General features: G+C 53.8%; 3 protein-coding genes across 4 annotated transcripts in view; 1 reads left to right on the forward strand and 2 right to left on the reverse strand.

The window, feature by feature from the left end:
• The window catches only part of USP7 (ubiquitin specific peptidase 7), a 61,812-nt gene extending 57,902 nt beyond the window's left edge, over window positions 1–3,910 (forward strand). For both annotated transcript variants that reach the window (XM_036931769.2, XM_036931770.2), the window contains 5 exons: window positions 738–837; window positions 1,498–1,617; window positions 1,808–1,879; window positions 2,017–2,107; window positions 2,579–3,910. In XM_036931769.2, the coding sequence (XP_036787664.1) occupies window positions 738–837; window positions 1,498–1,617; window positions 1,808–1,879; window positions 2,017–2,107; window positions 2,579–2,685 (490 nt within the window). In that variant the 3' untranslated portion in view covers window positions 2,686–3,910. The remainder of the gene's footprint in view (window positions 1–737; window positions 838–1,497; window positions 1,618–1,807; window positions 1,880–2,016; window positions 2,108–2,578) is intronic.
• Window positions 1–21,180, reverse strand: part of ABAT (4-aminobutyrate aminotransferase) — a 383,605-nt gene that overhangs the window by 244,880 nt on the left and 117,545 nt on the right. The window lies entirely within an intron of this gene.
• Window positions 8,338–9,050, reverse strand: LITAFD (LITAF domain containing). Its single transcript, XM_057487596.1, has 2 exons — window positions 8,873–9,050; window positions 8,338–8,700 (listed from the first exon to the last, which is right to left on the reverse strand). Exons 1-2 carry the CDS (start codon window positions 9,001–9,003, stop codon window positions 8,592–8,594), a joined length of 240 nt encoding a protein of 79 aa, XP_057343579.1. The 5' UTR covers window positions 9,004–9,050; the 3' UTR covers window positions 8,338–8,591.

Below are 21,180 nucleotides of genomic sequence, written 5' to 3' on the forward strand. Positions count from 1 at the left end.
TCAGCCCGTCTTCTGCAACAGTTTACAAATATTTCACAATTAAGCCATTTTTCCCTCCTTCCCTTCCTTTCTCCTAATATTAATTATCTAGTAAAAGGGCGAGACTGAGGTAGAAAAGCCAAGTGGGAGGATCTGATTTGAATAGAAAGATCTGGTGAAGCTAGAAAAGGCTACTTGGAATACAGTCTGTATTTGAGAGAATGGGACCCTTCCAGTCCATGTTAGCCAATATTTAGGCAGAAGAAAGAAGCCCCAGATTTGACATCAGCTTGTCCTTGAGATCAGGGCACTGCTCTCTCCTGTTGCCCTGGCTCTTGGGGTCCCGCAGGCTTTCCTTGTAATGTTTACAAAGAGTGAGACCTGAGTCTGTTCTCTAAAGAGTAAGAGAAGAGGGACATTTCACAAGCCCTGCGTGGTCTGGAACCCCTGTGGCTCCAGGAGGTGTGACCCGGTTTACTCTCTGTCCCTGTGCCCAGAGGGGCCACGTGCACTGATGCCCTGCATCCGGTGGGTCTGGATCGGAGGGTCCCCTCAGACTGTCCTGTGAGCCCATCTCTGAGGGGCCATCCGAGTAGTGGCGTGTCTGCTCCCCAGGGACGCTTGTCTTTGACATTTCAGATTCTTAAAAAGAAAGAAGTGTTGAGAGCTTTATAAGACAGACCTTCCTAGAAAACCATTCACCCATCCTTTCTTCCTCATGAATTTACAGAGCTTACCTCCCCCCTTGTTTTGTACAGGCTACTAGAAATCGTAAGCTACAAAATCATTGGTGTGCACCAAGAAGACGAACTATTAGAATGCTTGTCTCCTGCGACGAGCAGAACGTTCCGAATAGAGGTAACTGTCGCTGGCTGGCCCGCGGGAGAGCTGGTGGGCCCTGGGGGGCGGGCAGCCCGCCTGCTGCCTGCCCAGACGCCACGGCGACCTGCAAGGGGGGTGAGGTTGTGTTCTCATAGCTGAAGTGATTCCATGAGGTGGATTTTAGTCTTCCAGATCTTGAAAAAAATCAATGTTTTGTTCTGGTAAAGTACACATAATGTAAATTAACCATTTTAAGCACACGCTCAGTGGTGTTCAGAGCATTCCCGCTCGTGAGCCTCCCACCGCAGCCCCACACCTGCTAAGCCCCCGGCCCCTCATCCCAGCAGACATCACTGCCTTCTGACTGGACTGCTCCAGATGCCTCACGTTCACAGAATCCTAGTGTTTATCCCTAGAAATTAATTTTAAGTGTGGGCCCCTTTTGATTTTAGAGCTTCTGAAATTTCCACAGAAACTGGAATAATATATTATTTGGTCTCTTAAAACCCAGAGTTTTCTCCATAATCTTTGGTATCTTCTGTCTCTGGACTCTCATTATTCCTAACAAGACCCAAACGTGGCATTTGGGCAAAAGTGTGACCTAACTCCCTCACCCGGGGTAGCAGGTCAGATCCACGTGTGGTGTTCCGTCTGCGCCAACTGCTTTACTCAGCTCTGTGTTTACAATGTCCCCAGGAGATCCCTTTGGACCAGGTAGACATAGATAAGGAAAACGAGATGCTCATCACAGTGGCACACTTCCACAAAGAGGTGTTTGGGACGTTCGGAATTCCCTTTCTGCTGAGGATACACCAGGTGAGCTGCTTCCAGTAACAGGTTGAGCACCTCAGTGTCAGAACTTGAAATCTCATGTGGCCTTTGCATTAGTGTTGCTGAATCTGGTTTCCTGCCTTGGCGGACTGGTGGGGGCTTTGCTGGTGGGCCTTGGGGGGCTGCCACGCAAGGCCCGGCTGAGTGTGAGCACACGGTCCTCTACCTTTCTTAGGGCGAGCATTTCAGAGAAGTAATGAAGCGGATTCAGGGTCTGCTAGACATTCAGGAAAAGGAGTTTGAAAAGGTACGTGCTTGGATGCTTGTAAGTAATTGAACAGGCAGCTAAATTTCTGGCTGTAAAGCAGCCTGGCTCTGCCCGAGGTGGGAGGTTGGTTGGCTTATATCCAGATTCATGGAGGAGTCATGATTTCTGTCTTTCAGTTTAAATTTGCCATTGTGATGATGGGCCGACACCAGTACATAAACGAAGATGAATATGAAGTAAACTTGAAAGACTTTGAACCTCAGCCTGGTAAGAGCCTTCCTACAGTTTTCCGTCAGTGGGGCTGAGTCCCAGAAGCAGGTGGCTGGGAGGCAGGCAGGCCTGGGTTCAGTGTCCACAGCCAGGCGGCCGGGCTGCTTCCTCGTCTGTGCAGCAGAACCTGCGGCCTGCACGCTGTGTGAATTCTCTCAAGGTCTCAAGTCTCGGCATGCGTTACACGGTGGCTAAACCCTCCTGTTGAGGGCCGAGTGTTGGTGGCTCCTGGGTGACTTGCAGGCCCTCTTACAGCACTGCACCGAAGCTGCTGAGACCTGCGGTTAGGATGTGGGGGTCCCTGGTGCCGGGTGAGCCTGCAACTCAGACGTCCCACCCCACTGAGCCCAAGCCTCGGGCGTCAGTGCAGCTGTGGCTTCCTGATGGCCATGGCTTCCTGGCCGCTGCTGGCCACAGGGTCCTGGAGCCTGCCCTGCGGTCTCAGTTCTCTCTCTCTCTCCCCACCAGGTAACATGTCTCATCCTCGGCCTTGGCTAGGGCTGGACCATTTCAACAAAGCCCCAAAGAGGAGTCGCTACACCTACCTTGAAAAGGCCATTAAAATCCATAACTGACTTCCTTCCCCAGTGTGTGAGAGGCGAGGGGCCGTGCGTGGGGGTGTGCCCCTTTTTAACAGCCTAGAACTTTGGTACACGTGCACTCTATCCGAAGTCTTCAGCAAGAGGATTTGCTGCTGATGTTAATTTTATTTTGTTGAGGCTGTTGAGTTTGGCTTCTCTGTATCTATTGACTGCCCTTTTTGAGCAAAATGAAGGTGTTTTTATAAAGTTTGGATGCCAGTGAGAGTTATTTTATGGTAATCAAAGTGCAAGGCAACTGTCAGCAATCATGGGGAAGAGAGGTGAGTGGCAAAAGGTCTCTGGTCTGTTCCTAGTTGGCATGCGCTGCCTGGCCGCCTTCCTGGGGTCCCGGTCACCAGCCTTGCAGCTAGTCTTATGTTTAGGCTCGTCTGACATGTTTCCTTCAGTTATACTTTCAATGACCTTCTGTGCATCTGTAAAGGCAAAACAGAAATGCACAACCTAATAAACAGTGCTCGTTCCTCCACGGCGTGTCCTGTCGGTCCTCCTCCAGCCGCCTGGGTCTTTTAATACACCCGTCTCGCTTCCGTCAGCTCCTACTGCTCTGCAGCCCACGGGCAAAGTGGGTGCTCTGAGTACAGTCCTGACAGACACTTGGGGGCCTTTTTATTAAATTCAAAACACTGTTATATACAATGAAGGTGTACTTTGCTGCCTCTCGGCAAATGTAGTGATCTCAGCAGTTCACACAAGCAGGTGGAAAGATTATAAACAGTTTCCTTAACATGAAACAATGGAAAAGATGGGGAAAAAAAAGAGCCTTTACCGAAGAGGGCATGCTCACTAGTGGTCAGTAAGCTGTTGACTTTGTAAAAAAAAGTTTTAAAAAGTTAAAAAAAAGTTAAAAAAGAGAGGAAAAAAAGGAAAAATGAAATTGTATATTTAATGAATGAACATATACAGTTCACCACTGGGAGGTGACTTTGGTTGGGTGCATCTGAGTGTCTCACTGATGTTGATATTCATTGTGTGTAGTTTTATTTCAGTCCCAGCCTTGTTTTCTTTCGTTTTGGAGCTAATGCCAGCTGCGTCTAGTTTTGAGTGCAAGTAAAATAGAATCCGCAAACCACACTTACTTTCCATCCTTTTCCAGTACTTTCTGTTTGTTTCTGTAGCAGTGTACACCAACTCTTCCTGTATATTGCCTTTTTGCTGGAAAATGTTGTATGTTGAATAAAATTTTCTATAAAAATTATAATTCAGTGAGTGATGTGGAGGTTGAGCACAATTTCTGCTCTCCTGGAAGTGGCCCGGGAACCTTTGCCTTCGTACGAGATGTCACCGAGGCGCGGGTGCCCCAGCGTCCGGGTGCTGTGATGGCCAGTCCTGGTTTGGGAGGTTGGCCGGCTTTTTGTCTTTGCCTCTTGTCATGATTAAGCTTAAGAAACCAAATGTTTGCCGGGAGGGTAGCCTGTCCAAATAAGATGGCTGGAAATAGTTAGTAAACTGGCAGGAGGCAGGCCTAGTCCCGGCAAAGGCATCGCTCATGGGCCTGGCCCTGCGAGGGGCCCGCCTCCCAGGCCCGGTTCCTGGTCCCTACCTGTGGGTGACTTTGTTCCCAGGCTTCTGCTGTCCCGTGTGTGCCTTCTCGCCCAAGAACTGCCTTGCAGCCGGTGCACAGACCACATGGTGCTGGGGGAACCCCGTCCGCCCACCAACCCTTCCTCCTGCAGAAAGAGGGAGGAGTTTGGGGCAGGCAGGCAAGAACCTTTCACTGTGTTTGACTAAGAACATTCTGGTGATGATTTTTTTTGCTTTAGGTTTTGGCTGAGGGATGGTTATAGTCAGGTATTCCTGACAAACAGTATTTTCCCCTAAGTCATTAAGTCATTGTTTTTACAAAAAATTTTCACAGCATGGACGGTGTGTGCTGTTTCCTCTCCCGCTGACTCCCAGTCACAGTATTAGGAGTCATAAGGCTAATCCTGGAGGGACAGGTGGGACTGCCTGTAAGAAGCCCCCCAACCCCAGGACGGCCTGGCCTCTTGCAGACGTGTTGGTTTCACCGATTAACAGAAGTCAGGATCCCTGGAAGCCCGTCTGTGACGTTCACAAGGGGTTGAGGACCATGTGGCCGCCGGGCCCACCCCAGCTGACTTGCACAGAAGCCATGGCTGAAAGAACCGGCTCGTTTTCCAGTCACGAGCATCCTAGGGTACAGGATTGCCGTTTTCCATCTGTGACCGCAGTTCCTTAAATACAGGCTGTTAACCTTGTAGCCGTAAACACCTTCCCCGAGTCCTCGAGGTCGCCTTGGGGACTGTCTTTGAGGTGAACTGCCGGTCACGTCTCAGAGCTCCACGTCTGCTGTCTTGGCGCCACCACATCCAGCCAGAAGAGGCATGTGTCCTGCCTACGCGGCTGGTATTGCTTTGTTAACAAGTGCGTGGTCACAGGCCTGTCTGTGGGGCGCTGTGGGTCTTGCCAGGTCAAGGTCCATCCACGGCGGCTCGGGGGTGGATGTGGGTGTTCGTACCAAGATCCTGCCAGATGTATGTGTGAGAATTTCTAATAAATGTTGGAAGAGAGAAGCCTCCACTCAGAGCCCCCGTGAAGCCCACCTCCTTGGGGAGAGTGGTGCTTGCCTAGCCCTGCCCCGCAGCCCCGGGTGCCTGCTGTTCCCTGGGCTTCATCTCCGCCCCTGTGGGCGGCCTTTGCCTGACAGTGGCCTCTCCCAGTACCCGCTCCCCACCGCCGGCTGCGGGCCTCCCCTGGGGCTCCAGGCTGGAAAGGGCGGGACCAGCCCCAGGTTGCGACAGGCTCCCGGGCTGCTGTCAGCCATGCAGCCGTGCCCTGCCTGGGCTCGCGCCTCATCGGCCGCTCTGCTCCTGTACCAGGGCGTGGGGACCACTTCTGTCTTGGTTCAGGCCATGCTTGGGAGAGAGTTACTGTCACAGGCGTCAGGGCCGCCCAGGGTGACCCATCTTGACAGGTGAGTAAGCTGCCTGGGCTCTCGGGGCCTGGTGAATGCAGACTTGGCTTGGGGACCCAGACTCCCTGCCCACCTCAGCACCCGCTTTAAAGGTGCCCCTGGCCACCCTTCCTGTGGGCAAGGAGGGTGCTGTCCCTGCTTCGAGGCAAGAGCTGCAGGAGCCCAGGCCAAGGCTCTCCCTGGCTGCCCTCCTGGCCTGGGGAGGCGAGGCTGACCCTCAGAAAGGGGTGCACAGAACGAGGCCAAGACCCCACTCTGTGTCCCCAGCCTGCTTCCCAGCGAGATTCGGAAGGATGAAGGCTGTCCCGGGGCGAGGCCTCAGGCGTGAAGATGCAGTGTGAGCAGTGGTTTAGGCCAGGTTGTCCAAGGCAGTGGGTGAGGAGGCCCTGGGGCACTGGGGACAAGAGGGACTTTGCAGGGCTGAACTAAGGGCACAGCTGTTGTTCAGCCTGACGATTGCTGAAGGAGGGTCCTGTGCAGCTGGACCTAAAGGGTTTTTAAAGGAAGCTGAAAAGTGTTTTCCATGTGAGTTTTGTAAGTTGGCAAATGATGTTTTCTCAACACCGGGCAGTCTGGCCCAGGAGGGCCTGAGGAGAGACCTTGGGAGGATGCTGCCTGGAGCTGGACAGGGCGTCCCGTGGGCACACCGGCAGCTAAACCGGGCCAGCGGAGGAGGGCCCGAGCACCAGCGGCCTGATGCACCACGACCAGCAGGGTGTCTGCTACAGGACCTCACTGTCCCCACGCTGGCCCCTCCAGTCCCTGGCCCCTCCATTTCGTGGGCCTACCCGGGAGTCGGGGTCGGAGCCAGCAAGTCGCCTGAGGTGTGGAGTCGGCGAGAGAGGATCTCTGCCCAGGCATCTGGGTCTGGCACAGCCCCTGCCTGGCGCCCGTGGGGCAGGTGTGGCCGACCAGGTCCCAGGAGAAGGCTGGCTCCTCTGGGTAGTGTTGTCTTCGTGACTCGCTTTCCCTTCAGTAGCTGACCCTTGCGCCGTCTGAGACAATGTGATCTCTTCTAGAAACGGAACCTAGAAGTGTGGCTACCTGTGTTGTCAACCTGGGGCCTGTCTCCCTGGGTTCACTTTCATCGCGTGTCCTGATCTGTCAGACGAGAGGTGGGTTTCTAGTTGCTGGCTGCCGCGTTGGTCGAATGCATCACCTTCTGAACATCTTGTTAAAATGGGTCCCTGTTTGGATGTGGGGTCGGGGTCCCCACCATGGAGCGCTGCCTTGGAGGTCGGTCTGGGGTCTCCCCGGTTCTGGGGGTGGCTGTGGGGCATCCCCCTGGCTGGCAGCAGGCAGTGTGCACATGGCCCTCACCTGGCCCCCTCAGGCTTCCAGGAACCTCTGCATATTGGAGGCCACTTGATAGAAGGCTCTACACACACACGCTCTGCTCACACACCCCTCACCTGATCATGCTGATGCAGGAGTCCTAGGGAATCAGGCTCAGTCAAGGTTCCGCTCCCCGTCTTGTTAGTGGGCGTGGACAGGCGAGCTGGCCCTGCGCTTCACCGCTGTCTGTCGGGTGGGGAACACCGCCTCCCGCGGTGGTGGTGGATAAACTATCTCACATGCCTGTCTTCCCACTGCTCTGTCCTGCCCCAACTCACACCCTAGGAAACTCGTTTTAATGGAAAAGATGAATGAATGCTATTTTTTGCATTTTGCAAAGTGAAAAATCCTTTAGTTGTGCCCAAGCTTGCTCGTCCCCCACCTGACCTCCTCCCCAGGCAGACCCGTTTCACCCAGAGGGGATCCCATTCAACACCAACTCCGGGCCTCAGCATCCTAGACGTTTGCCAGGCCCTTGCAGAGCAGTCAAGCTATTGTGCTCTTGCCTTGAAGGAGTGCTGAGGATTAAACTTGTTGTTGTGGAGTTGGGGGGGGACAAAGATTTGGGAGGATTTGCTCCCCCATCCCAGCTCCCATGAAGCCCCTTGTCCCCATCAGACCCTGGGGGTGCCTGGGCCTGGGGAAAGTGATGGAGGCCTATGAATGAGCAATGGCACTGCTGGGACAGGCAGGAGTAGGCGAGGGGAGGGGAGACGGAACAGTGGGCGCCTGGGTGAATAGACAGCTCTGGGTTCTGGCTGGAGCACAGAGTTGGGGAGGGGCAAGGGGCCAGCTCACAAGTGGCCCCAAAACTCCTCATGTTAAAAGTGTGGACGTAGACCTGAGGGTGGCAAGTTCCAGGCAGTTGTCTGGCATAATCAAGGTGAGAGGTAAGCATTCTTACCCGTGAGCTGAGCTGACTGTGGGCCAGCCGCTGGCTGCAGGTGACCCGGAGCAGCAGGCAGCAGCTGGGACAGGGAGGACCAGGGTGGGATAACGGGACAAAAGGGCCGGGGCTGAAGGTCCTGCCGCTGGCCTGGTGGCTGTGGGATAAGAGGAGGTCCTATGGGGGGTGGCGAATCCTGTCCACCAGGGCCATGTGGGAGGTGGGGAGACCCTTGGGTGTGCAGGTCCCTGGGGCGTCCAAGCAGAGGACTGTGGGATGCGGGTGCAGCCAGGAGCATCAGGAATGACCTGAGAAGGGGAGAGGCCAAGCCGGGACCCAACTGGACCTGCTGCCTGGACTTGCAGGAGGCGGCCAGATCTAGCAATGGGAAGTCACTGGCCTCCCAGGGAGGGCGGGGCCTAGGTGTGAGGCCGGGTATTGCAGACAGAGCACAGGTCCCCTGGCTGGAGCTGCAGAGACGGTTTCATGAGAGGCAGAGGCCTGTGCTGATGGCAAGGCTGGGGCTGATCAGGAGTCGTGGTTTCTAAGGGCAGAAGGCTGGCGCCTGCGGGTGGAGGGCTACCACCTGTGTGCCGGGTGGCCCAAGCATGAACCTAGCCTTCCACTGAGGTCTCTGGGCCTTCGCCACCCCCCTGGGCCGGGAGGCACCCCAGCAGGACAGACATGGCAGGCAGAGGTCACTTGATCGCTCTATTTTGTGGAGGCTCACAGGCGTTGGTAGCGTAAGTGCTCCTGCTGGCACACGGGGCACGTGTGCTTCACGTCCGTCAGGCTGTCCACGCAGAAGGGGATGAAGCAGCAGCCCAGGAAACACCTGTGGGGATCGGGGGCTGGGGCTGGGCCAGGCCACACCGGGGCCCCCACCTTATCCTTGGCACTGCTGCCCGCAAGGTGCGCTCAGAAACCCGGCCCCTCCGCACCATGGACCAGACCTCCAAACCCAGCAGGCCGCCCCCCCACGGAGGCCCAGGGCCACTGGCACTCGCCTGAAAACCAAGAGGCCTGTGCACAGCAGCCAGGTGCGGGCCCCCGGGATCGGGGTGGTTGCCGTGACGATGTGCTTCCCGCCGGACGGACACGGGGACTGAGCGGGCGTGGCGGACCGCACCACAGGCATGCTGGCGGTCAGTGCTGGGGCGACGGCTGGGGTGGGTCAGACCCTGCGCCTCCCTCCTCCCACCGTGCCCAGCCCTGAGCCGGGCCCTCCTGAAGGGCCTCCATGCTCTCCTGAGCGCCCACGGCCATCCCACTGGGCCCTGATTGCCCTCTGTGGTCCTGTTTTTCACCGCCCTTGCCCCCAGGGGACTAAGGGAAAAACCCTGTGGCTAGTCAGGGGGACCCCAGGTCTGACAGCCTTTCCAGCGCTGAGGTCCCTGCCCTCATTCTGCACACCGGGACTCTGCAACCCAGCCCAGCAGCTTCCAAGCTTCAGAGGGTTCCCCAACCCCTCGGCAAGTTTGTCCAAAAACCCCTACACCCAACCTCCTCAGTGGGGGTGAAGGGGTGCATTTGCAGAGTAGGGAACTTGATTTCAGTCCATCAACATTCCTGAGCGCCTACTGTGTGCTAGCCCCTGCACTGATGGTTTCACCCTGGAGAGATGGGCCCACCCCCAGGGGACAGCCGTGGGGGTCAGGGGAGGAGGACCTTCCAGGGGAGGGGCCAGGCGGCCCTGAGCCTGGTACACTTAACCCGTGGGGACGCCATGGAGGGCTCGGCAGCTCGTCTGGGGAGGAGCATGGGTTCCAGGTGGCGGAGGAGCAGGAGGAGGAGGAGAAGACCCTTGGGGAGAGAAGGAGAAACACCCTCAGACCTGCAGGCTTGCTGTGTGCCAGGTGTTGAGCTGAAGACTTGCCCTCTTGAGTGGGGCACCCATTTTACAGGACGGAAAGTCAAGGCCTAGAGGTCACCAAGGTTTGCACTGCTAGTACATGGAGGAGCTCAGATTGGAACCCTGGCATTTCGGACTCTGACTGTACCCTCGTGTCCAAGGATGGAAGATCTTCCTGCAGGCAGTGCCAGGAAGTGGATGCAGAAATAACATGGGGCCCACAATCTGTCCTGCTCTCATTTTTAAATACCCAGCAGTGAGTACATGCTAAGCTCTGCACTTACCTCTTCCATGCCTCCGTTCGCTCTTGCCAGAGTACCGATGAGGTGATGATGGGCATTATCCCAGTTTTGCAGAGGAGACTAGGCTCAGAAAGGTTAAGTAATCTGCCTGAGGTCACCCAGTAAATAAGTAACAGAGGCTGGGATGGGACTTCAGTATGCCGGCCTCCCAGCACGAGCTCCCGCGTGTCAGCCTCCCGCCTCCAAAAGGAGCAGCGTTCCAGCTCCTTCCCAGAGGCACTGTCTGGGCACCAGGCCCGCCCCGATTCCCCCCAGCCTGGGCTCCCTCCTGACCCAAGCGGAGCCCCACGGGGTGGACTCTCAGCGCCCCCTCGCCTCCCAGCTCTGAGACTGTGAGCTTGGACACATGTCCCTGAATGGGCCCTGGAAAAAGGCGTAAGGCTGTTTGGACAGGAAATCTGGGACCCTGGATACCCAGAGCCATGTCTGTGATAGGGCATAGGGGGAGGATGGGAGCCCCGTAATTTTTCTGACGGTGTGGGTGATGGATAGGGATCCCCGTGTTCCTATTGGGAACCACGTGGGTGCTCTGCACAGGGACCTGCGCCTCCCAGAAAAGGAGCCTGTGGCTTGAGGAGGATGCCTAATTTGGCCCCGCAATGCCTCCTCCCAGTGGGGGCAACCAGACGATAGGAAGCCCCTGCGACTGCTCGACACACAGTCTGGAGTCCTTGGGACAGGAAGAGGTTTCCTACCTGTCGGGTGCCCCCTCAGCCCTGCCTGGGGCTGAGGCTTGTACCCATTTTACAGGGGAAAGTGGAATTAAGTCGGAAATTAAGTGCCAGTCCGGGGCTGCCAGCTAGAAAGCCATCCTGATGTCACGCTGAGTTAGCGACCACCCAGCCCCGCGTCACCCGCTTGTTTGAATCCTCTCGATTGTTTTCAGGTGAGCACACGGCCTCAGAGGTGCCAAGACCTCTGGGGACCACATCAGTATGGCCCCGCTTTGGTCTGGGCTGTGCCTGGCCCCCGGGGTGCTGGGGGACAGGAGGGCCGGGTCATACCTGATATGGGGGAGTCGTCAGCCTTGTTCCTCGATTTCCTGGTAGCACTTAAAGAGAGGGCAAAGGATGTTGGGCTGCGTCGTCCCCACCGGGTCGCATGGTCCCTGGGTAGGTGGGCACCAGCAGGACTTGGTGGGGAGGACAGGTCAGCCCCAGCTCCGCGAGGGAACCCATAGTCTCCTGTCCTGCTTCTGGAGGGCTCCAGATTCAACTTGTCACCCGAGGGGGAGGCCCCTCACACTGGGCATGGCTCCATCTCTGTACCCTGGGGGGATTTTGTTCCAGAATGATATCCAGGCAGCATGGGTTCCGAGCTCCGGGCGTCCAAGTCCTGGTTCTGAGGCGTGCCCATCTCCCAGCCTGGCTGCCCACACACAGGAATGCAGGCCTCTCCCAGGCCTCTTGCTGGGCCCGACTCAGATGAGCAGCCACTGGATGTGCGTCCTCACAGGCGCAGAGCGCGGCCTTCGTCCCGATTCTGGAGCTTGGGGAGGCTGCACTCAGTCCTTCTCCACCCTTCTCCCGCCCCACTCGGGCAGAGATCCGCACCAGGCCCAGAGGGCAGGGCGGGCCGATCCACCCGGAGCCTCACCACTCAGTGTGCTTGGAGCGAGTGAGTCTGTGCGGAGGAACTTACCCGATGTATCTATGATGTCTAGCTGGAGGACACTTCAGGCCCTCTTAGGTAAAAACGTAGTAGGTATGTGTACACATGGACACAGATACCTGCACACACGTGTGCACATGGGTAATGCAAACATGCACACTCATGCCTGTGTATAAGCACATGTGTGTGTCTCCTCACAGGCCCAGCTGCCTCTCCTGCTCGCTTAGCTGTGGTTTTGGGAAACCCTTCATCCTCGCTCTTCCTCACTGTAAGCTGGGGACGATCATAGCTGCCTCACAGGGTTGTCTTGTGCCTGGATGATATGACCCAGGTAATGGGTCTGGTCCCGGCGCAGTGACGGAAGCCAGCATTAGTACAGGACAACGACTAGTGGCCTGGAGAGAAGCTCCCATTGCAGAAGTCAGCCTCTGTGCCTGGGGCTGGCTCTGGGCTCTGCCCAGGGTCACAGCCGTGAGGGCAAAGCCGGGCTCTGCGCGGACACAGGCATGAAGTGAGACCCGGGCGCTTGGCCAGCATACTCTGTGGCTTCTCAGGACGCCACAGGATCCTGGGGAGCACTTGAGACAGCCCCGCCCTGCTCACCTACCAGATTGGCAGAAACCCAAAGCCACGGCTTGTCTGAGGGATGGGCACTTGGACGGGGATTTGGTGATAGCAGAGCTACCAAGGTGGGACCCTTTGACCCAGCAATACTGTTTCTATTTCTAGAAATCCATCCCAAAGATGGACTAGCAAAAATATTAAATAACATAGGCAAAAGATTATTCACTGCAGCAGAAAAGGCTAGAATTAACCCAAATGTCCATCCTTGAGGGTGTTCCACAGCTGCCCAAAATAAAGGAGGGAGGGGAGGAAGGGAAGGAGGGGGAGAGAGAGGAAGGAAGGAAAAGAGGGGAGGGAAAAGAAAAGGGGGGAATCTCCATAAATTACTATGGAGTAGTCTCTTTGGGATATATCATTAAAAAAAACAAGAAGACATATATATAGTACAGTACTTTTTGTGTAAGGAAGTGGGGAGGGAGATAATTTCCAAGAAAAAATAAAGGAAGGGTTAGTAAAAAAGGTAAGTGGCTGGTATGGAGGGAGGCAGGGGTGGAAGCAGGTCCTCGCTAAGTGCTCCTTGCTTTATAGGCTTCACTTTGGAGCCATATCATTATGGTTACTAATTTAAAAGGAAGTTCATAAAAAGGAAGAAAGCAACACCGAAAAATGGAAAGCAACCGAAAACAGATAAACGTGATTGTATATCAAGATGTAGTTCACCAGACACAAAGCACGGGCTGTAAAAGAAACTGGAAAAACAGCTTCATCAAAGCTGACAGCACCTGCTCTTCAAAAGACACCGTCAATACAATTAAAAGGCGAAGTCATGGCGGGGACAAAACATTTCAGCACATATCTGTGACAAAGGACGGGTATTCAGGCTATAAAAGACTTCCTTCAACTCAATAATAATTTTTAAAATGCAAAATTAAAAGTAGGCAAAAAATCCCAGACAGACACTTAAAGGAAGAAAATACAGGGATGGCAGGTATACATGTGATAAGGTGCTCAGCATTACTAGCCATCTAGGAAATGCAAATTCAAAATCATAGGTCCCATTGCTTAAAGTTTAAAAACAAGACAAGCTCAAGTGTTGACAAGGATCTTGAATGCTAGAAGCCTCAAACGCTGCTGGTGTGAGCGTAAAATGGTCCATAACTTGGAAAACTGGCAGTTTCCCAAAAAGGTAAACATGCCACCTGTGACCAGTGAGTCCACGTCCAGATTTTTACCCAAGAGCAATAAAAACATATGTCCACAAAAAGGCCTGTATGAGAAAATTCGCAATAGCTTTATTCATAACAGCCAAGATTTAGGGATATTTGTCAACAGGTGAGCTGATTATAACCAAATTGTGTACATGCATACTGAGGAATACTGCTCAGCAATAAAAGGAACAAACTATTGGTATAGTCAGCAAGATGAATCCACCTCAAAAATGATTTTGAGCAGAAGAGACCCAGCATAAAAGACTACATATATTAGATTCTATTTATTTGAAGTTCCAAATAGGAACAAGCTATAGTGATAGAAATCAGAATAGCGGCTGCTTCTGGGCTGAAAGTGGAGGGTTGATGGCAAAGGACACAAGAGAATTTTCTAGAATGATGAACATATTCTATCATGATTATGTAGGTGTATTCACTTTTCAAAATTCATTGAACTTGCACACCTGAGGGGTTAAAAAATTAAGACAGACAACATGAAACAGTGGCCAAAACTCTCATCAGACATTACCTGATGGGACTGTTAAAAAGTCTGGAAGTTTCTTACAAAACTAAATAAACCTACCCTGTGACCCAGATATTTTGTTCCTAGGTGTTTACTCAAGAAAAGGGAGACTAATGTCTACAAAAAAAGACATACACAAATGTTCATAGCTACTTTATTCATAAGAGCACCAAATGGGAAAGCACTATGGTGTACTAAGGGAATGGATAAACAAAGTAATATTTTCATACACTGGAAAGCCACTCACCAATAGAAAGAAGTCATACATGCAGCAATGTGGATGAATCTCAAGTACCTTACACAGAATGGAAGAACCCTTAATACAAGAGGGCCTACTGCGTGATCCCATTTATAGGGACTTCCAGAAGAGCAATAGTCATCTGTGATGGAAAAAATCAGAACAATGCTTGCCTGTGGGGTGAGGACTTATTAGGAAAGGGCTTGTGGGAAGTCTGCGGTGATGGAGATTTTTTGTATCTTTATAAGGGTTTGCATCACACAGGTGTGTGCATTTGTCAAAACTCATGGAATGGCACAATTAAGGTTTGTGCATTTCATTGTATGTAAACCTTAAAGAAAAAAGAGCAAATATTGAACTGTAGTTAATGCTATGCAAGGTGAAGGGTTTAAGAGTAAAGTGTACTGATAGCTGCACCTTACTTGTAAATCCATCAAAAAATAAGAACAGGTTATTAGATGGACAATTATGTGAAAAAACAAATATGTCGGCTAGTGTAGAATTGGACTGAGGTGGTGGGTATGGGGGTGTTTGCTGTACAATTATTTCAACTTTTCGGTATGTTTGAACCTTTTTTTAAACAAAATTGGGAAATGGGGGCCAAAAAGTCAGTAAAAAAAGAAAAGCAGTCTTTATAAATGGAAAACAAAAGACAAATGAATCTAACTTGTATACATTTGATGGTAAAACCACACAGAGAAGACTTACTTAAATAATGCAACACAGCATTGTAGTAATTATGAGCAAATTATACTTGAACCACATGATCAGTTCTCAGATCTCTCCTCACCCAGCGGAACAGGCCCCAGCAGTAGTATTTTTTTACTATATGGCCAAGGCTGACTGGCTCAAGGGTGGATGCCTGACTTGAACCAGGCCAATCAGATTTCCTTGCATGGGACTTGGATTTAGCATAAAAACAGACTACTTGGTTTCTGTTAATAAGCCTTCATCACCCCTATTTATTAAAAAACGTAGGGATTGCAATTACCTATGGTCACAATACTGTTGCATAAAAAAACATTCCGAAGGCCAGTGGCTTGAAACGAAAAATATTTACTTGGTGAGTCTGCGATTGGTGATTCAGGCCGAGCGGTTCTCTGGCGTCGGCCTGGCTTCCTGCCATCGCTGGGGGTCCTCTGGCTAGCAGCCCATCTAGACCAGCCCTGTTGGAGGAACAGGGACAGCTGGACTCTGTCCCACTTGTTTCTCATCCTCAGTGGGGATAGTCTCATGGTGATGGCAGGTGCAGTGAGGCAAGCTCCACGGTGCATGCCCACGTCAAGCCTCTTCTGGTAGGACATCTGCTAACATTGCCTTGACGGAAGCAAGCGATAGGCTGAGCCCAGGACGAAGGGTGGAGCAGGTCACCCCTTGTGGTAGGAGTGCAAAGCTATATCACAACAGGTATCGGGAGGAAGAATGAGACCATCGTCACCGTCTACAGCAGAGGAATCCAGTCATCAGAGAGAATAGCCAAGTGCTCAGTCCGCTTCTGCTTTATTAATATACGTATAACGTGGTTGGGTCACCCTCCCGGCTCTCCCACAGCGCCATCTGCTGGCCACGGTTATTCCAGCAGGGGTCTGCGTGTGCTCAGGTTGCACAGCTTCCTTGCTCCTGAGAATGGTGACAATAATGACGATCGCTGGGGACTCAGCTTCCTCCGAAGCCATCAGCACCTTGGGCTGACAGGCCTCTCATGATGCCAGCTGTGAGGTTTCGTAACCTGGGAAGGGAGGGAATCTGAGCATGCGGGCAAGGTATGCGGAGCTTAACAAGCGCCACGTGCATCCCAGGCGCACAGGTTTGTGCTTCATTACAGCCGTTTTTCAGCTGACGGAGGGGAAAAGAGTCTTGGGGAAGGCCTTTCCTAATTCCCTCAAAAGGTGCCCTCTTTGTGGAAAAAGGAAAAGACCACATCTTGGGCGGTCACTGCTGCAGCCCCACCTCTCCCAGGCGACCCTCTGACTTCTTTCTCCAGCTCTTCCCCAGTACCCGTGACATCCACACCTCAGAATCTTGAAACTCCAGCTAGGCGTTCTGGCCCAGATGCCCAGTGACGTGGTGATGTGTCACCCTCACCTCACTCTGTGCTTGGGGCTCCTGTCGCTGTTGGAGCACATCCACACCCCTAGAGGCACTGGTGTCCGAGATTTGATGCCTGCTGTATCCCCCAGCGCCCGGCAAGGAGGAGGTGCTCAACGAACATGAATGAATGGATGAATGACACTCATCACAACGCACCCCGTTTGGCTTAGCATCTCCTGATGTCACTCTCCAGGACCCGGGTCCTTGGATAGACTTGGTTACACATCTCGGCCTTGGGCTGGGAACTGCCTTCTTCCCCAAGGATTTTGGGAATGACAGCCCCTAACACAGGGTTGGGTCCCGGTTGCCTATGGAATTGGGGTGCTTTGAGGGTGAAGGAATGAGGGCGCCCGTCATCCTGGCCATTGCCACCAGGGGGCAGCACTAGGTTGCATGAGCTCGCCTCACTGCCTCCCTCCCTGCTCTGGGGGCTGAGAGGTCCCCACCCTGGCTGCCCTGCCGCCTTCTCTTTAGGGCTCATCTCGTGCCCCATCACCCTCCCCCTGGGGCTGAGGTCTCCTGTTCTCCCTCATCTCCCTCAGGCCAGGCTGGAAGGATGAGGCATGAGACAGGGTTGAGGCCAGCCCAAGGCCACACGGAAGAGCTGTGGCCCAGCAGGTTAGATGGATGCCAGGCCCTTGGCACCAGACACAAGTCCCCGTGGGGGAGCCCTGAGGCCTGGGGTGGGGGCTCCCTGTAGGCCTCTTGGTCCTCGGAGAGGCTCAGGCTCCTGGAAGACTGACTGTGTGTTTGTAACCTTTCATCCCCCAAAGAAGCCTGGCATATCGGAGGAGGAAGTGATTCAGGTGTGGGCTCTATCACTCACAGCTGTGTGACCCCAGGCAGGTGTCTTCACTTCTCTGAGCTTCTCTGTCCTCCTCTTGATGATAATCCTTCTTGCCAAGAGTGTCAGGAAAATTCAGTGAGACCGTTTTACCTTGTTGCTGATCCCCTCTCACACATGCTTACTTTCTGTTTGGTTGCCTCCTGCCCCCAGGCTTTGCCCCTGCTGTTCCTGCGCCTGGAAGCCTCTTTCCTGAGATGCCATAGCTCATTTTCATCATCCGGCTCTCAGCTCACAGGCCACTCCTCACGGAGGGCTGCCGTGGGCCCCCTGGCCAGAGGAGCCAGCCATCCTCTGCCATACCACCTGTTTCAGTGGTGGCAAGTTACCTCCGTCTGGAATTTACTGGTTCATGTATTAGTTTACTTGATCATTGTCTTTCTGCCCCTAAAACATCAGCAACGCCAGGGCAGGGACTGTGTTGATTTTGTTCACAGCTGTTTCCCCAGTAACCAGCACAGTGCCTGGGACACAGTATGTGCCTGGAACATAGAAAGCTTGCAGTGAATTAGCAATTAGTCATAATAATAACCATGACAATAATAAGTTAAATAAGCAGAACCACGAAAGCCAGGGCAGTGGGGAGAGGTGGGCAGCCCATTCCAGGAATGGAATGAGCCTGGAGTTTTGGTAGCTGAGGGTCCTGGGAGATCCCCCTGATCCTCTCCTGCTGTGTGACCCTGGACACCTCACTCACCTTCTCTGGGCTCTGCTTTCTTTTTGAGCAATAAGAAAGCTGGGGCTGCTTCAGAGAGAAAGGAAATGGGGCTTTTTTCCCCTTCTGCTCATCCTCTCTTCCCAGAAATGGCCAGTTCCAGCCAGGAGGCGAGGTAAGAAGAAAGGAATCCGGACTAATGAGTTATAATTGTAATTATTGTGCAAGTGTGTGGAGGGAGGGGTGAGGCTGGGTTGCTGAGGGACCTGGGGAGGGGCTGGGCTTTCCAGAGCCCTCCCCTGCTCTCCTGCCCATGGCAGAGGTCCTTTCCACTCTGTCTGCCTGGAGCCCTGGGGGCTGCCTTGCTGGGTCATATTGGGGTGAATTTCAGCTGGACCAGCTGCCCTGTCTGCACCCTTTTCCTCCCAGCTTGTGGAGAGCTGGTGGGGGGGGGTGCAGGAGATGTGTGAGGTGTGTCGGCTGCTTTATGCTCCCCCACCTCAGGCCCCATGGCCTACCTGGGGAGAGGGCAGGGAAGTGGGGTGCTCTCATTCCGGGGCATCAGTGAAGGTTCTGGGGGAGGCAGGGCTGTTTCTAGGCTGAGAAAGCTCTTGGGGTCTGGAGTCTGAGGAAAGGTCCAGGGAGCTGGGTGATGGGTGTGTGTCCGTGAACAGCTCAGCCACACAGCACGTTTGTGTACGGAGACGTGTGTGTGTCTGCAGCTCAGGTGGGCTGTGTGTCTGTCCGTGTGTGTGTGTGTGTGTGTGTGCAGCTCAGGTGGGCTGTGTGTCTGTCCCTGTGGGAGGGGTGTGTTAAGGGGCATTGGGTGTGGGGTGTGTTCACACAGGCAGGCTCCTGGTTCCTCTCTTCTGTCCCCTTGGACCTTGTACTGAGCAGGTCCATCCCAAGAGCTGCCCCAAGGGGTCGGCCCTTGTGGAGCTGGGCAGAGGGTTGAATCTTCCCCCCCACCCCGGGCTGTTCCTCCCCATCCTGTCCAGGGTGTTTCCAGATTCCTTTCAACTATAGGCAGGTCTGACACCAACTTACAGAAGGGGAGACAGTCATCCACCAGGACCCTCCTCCTCAGCCGAGGACAGGGAGGTGACTGTCCATAAGGTAGTGGCCCAACAGAGACCAAGAGTCCCCAGTAGAGGTTCACAGCTGTTCTCTCCTTGACCATATTTTAGTTAGGCTCCTCTGAGCCCTCTGCTCAACGAGGCATGACCTCGGGGGTCTCTGTCCTTGAAGGGTCAATTTTAGTAAGAATCCAAGTTGGGTAAGCTCCGTATCTGGCCAAATTCCCCACCTCCTTCCATCGCCCAGCTGATGTCTGATCACTCTGGCCTTCCTTCTGCAGGAATTCTGCCGGGTCAGTTCAGTCAGAACCCCCTGCCGCTTCCTGATCTCAGTGATTTCCCATTCACTGCCCCTCACCCTGCTCCTGGACTATACATTCCCCTTTTCCTTCTTTTATTTGGAGTGGAGTTGCGTCTCTCTCCCTTAGTGCAGAAGCTCATTGCCATAGCCCCTATACCTATTGTGATAGTGTTGAATAAAATCTGCATTTACCATTTTAACAGGTGTCATAAGTAATTTTTTCTTTAACAATGGTTGGATTTGTGCTTTTGAAAGTTCCTTTCTGGCTGCTGCACAGAAAACTGGAGCGTGGGCATGGATGTGAGGGGAGGCAGCAAGGTGGGAGGCAGTGGCTGCCCCTGGTGAAACAGGTGAGGCCCAGGTCATGGTGGGAAGAAATGGGGGCAGGTGGGTGCATGATTACACTGTGGAGCAAGCAGTCTCCATTTCATCTCTTCTTGAAGCCCTTCCCTGGCTGCCAGCACTCTTAAAGATGAAACCCCCTAATTGAGACCCATAAATTTAGCTCATTCTGGCTCCTGCCATTTCACTCCACACTCCCTTTTCTCTATGGCCTACCCCCACCATACTCCCTCCTACCTCAGCACCTTTGCACATGCTCTACCCCCTCTCAGAAATGTCCTTCCCTTTGTCTATTTAATTCCTGATCTTCCAGATCTCAGGTCAATCAGCGCTTTCTAGAGAAGCCTCTTGTGGCTTCTCCAACATGGACTCTGTCCCTGATGTGGGTACAGTAGGAGTGTATACCATTGTGTGTTTACACATCTGCCTCCCCTGTTAGAGTGTAACATCGCATGGGGTAGGGCTAACGTGAGTTTTGTTTAGTCTAGGTCTTGGAACAGAGCTCACGTGCAAGAAATATTTGTCAGATGGATGGATGGAAGACTGGTCCTTATTGGGTGGAATACTTTAGGCCTGATCTCATCAGCTGTTGGCTCAAGTCCGGATGTAAGACCAGTGCCATCAGCTGAGGGCAATGTAGGAGAGAGAATTCCTCCCTGGGACCTGTCTTGTCTGACAGCCTGAAGGCAGGGTTATTCGCCCCTCTTCTGTCTTACCAGGCTGCAACCCCTCCTTCCTCCAAGGTGGGAACTGGGTGGGCATTTTTTATTTCGGGATGTTCAGTGGCCGACATAGAGCCTGGCACAGACGCACACACCCAGTGGGTGATTTAGGCCAGGACAGCATCAATCGAGTATGAAATCCTGTGAGGCTCCAATGAGTTGAGAAGTTGAGAAGGACTTTGGGGAAATTAGGAAGAAAAGGGGACTGCCTTAGCCTGATCCAGCTGCTGCCACAAAATACCACGGATGGGGGTGTTCAGACCACACTTAGTCCTCACAGGCCTGGAGCCTGGGAAGTCCGAGATCAAGGTGACGGCCAGTTCGGCTCGCGGTGGAGGCCCTCTTCCTGGCTCGCAGACAGCTGTGCCCTCGTTGGCCTTCGTGGGCACGCAGAGAGCGGCCAAGGGGGAGGCAGGCAGGCAAGCTGATGGGGCAAGCACCCCCACTCCTGCGCCCTGTTGTCCCAGGACTGTCCCAGGATACCTGCCCCTTTCAGGCCCCTCGGATGCCAGCCTGAACCTCGCTGCAGGGCTGCGCTGGCTCGTGCAGGGGCTGCTCCCCACTTGCTGTGACCTGCGGTGTAGGTCACCTCTCCCCCTGTGCACTAGTTTCCTCTCCGGTAAAGGGAGATTAGTGTCATTTACCTGCAGAGACAGAGCACCGAAGGCGGGAGTGGAAATTACGAGCAAAACAAACAGAAGGAAATCAACAGTTTCCCCCTGGTTTCTGCTTTTTCTTTTCTTGCATTTTCTCTCCCCCCTTCTCCCCTCTGCTCTTTGTCTCCCTCCGCCTCTCTTCATTCCCGCTCGTCGTCGTTCCTGGATCTCTCTCCGCACACGAAGAGGCGACCCGGGCCCGTGCGGGCTCCGGCGCGGTCATGGCGGCCAGCCCTGCGCGGCCAGGGAGGCAGGACCCGCGCGCGCCAGCCCTCTTCCCTCCCTGCGAGTTTCCGGGGCCGGAGGCCGCGCTCCCGCGAGCAGCGCGGA

This window comes from Manis pentadactyla, chromosome 10, assembly GCF_030020395.1.
Source record: "Manis pentadactyla isolate mManPen7 chromosome 10, mManPen7.hap1, whole genome shotgun sequence".
Lineage (NCBI taxonomy): Eukaryota > Metazoa > Chordata > Mammalia > Pholidota > Manidae > Manis > Manis pentadactyla.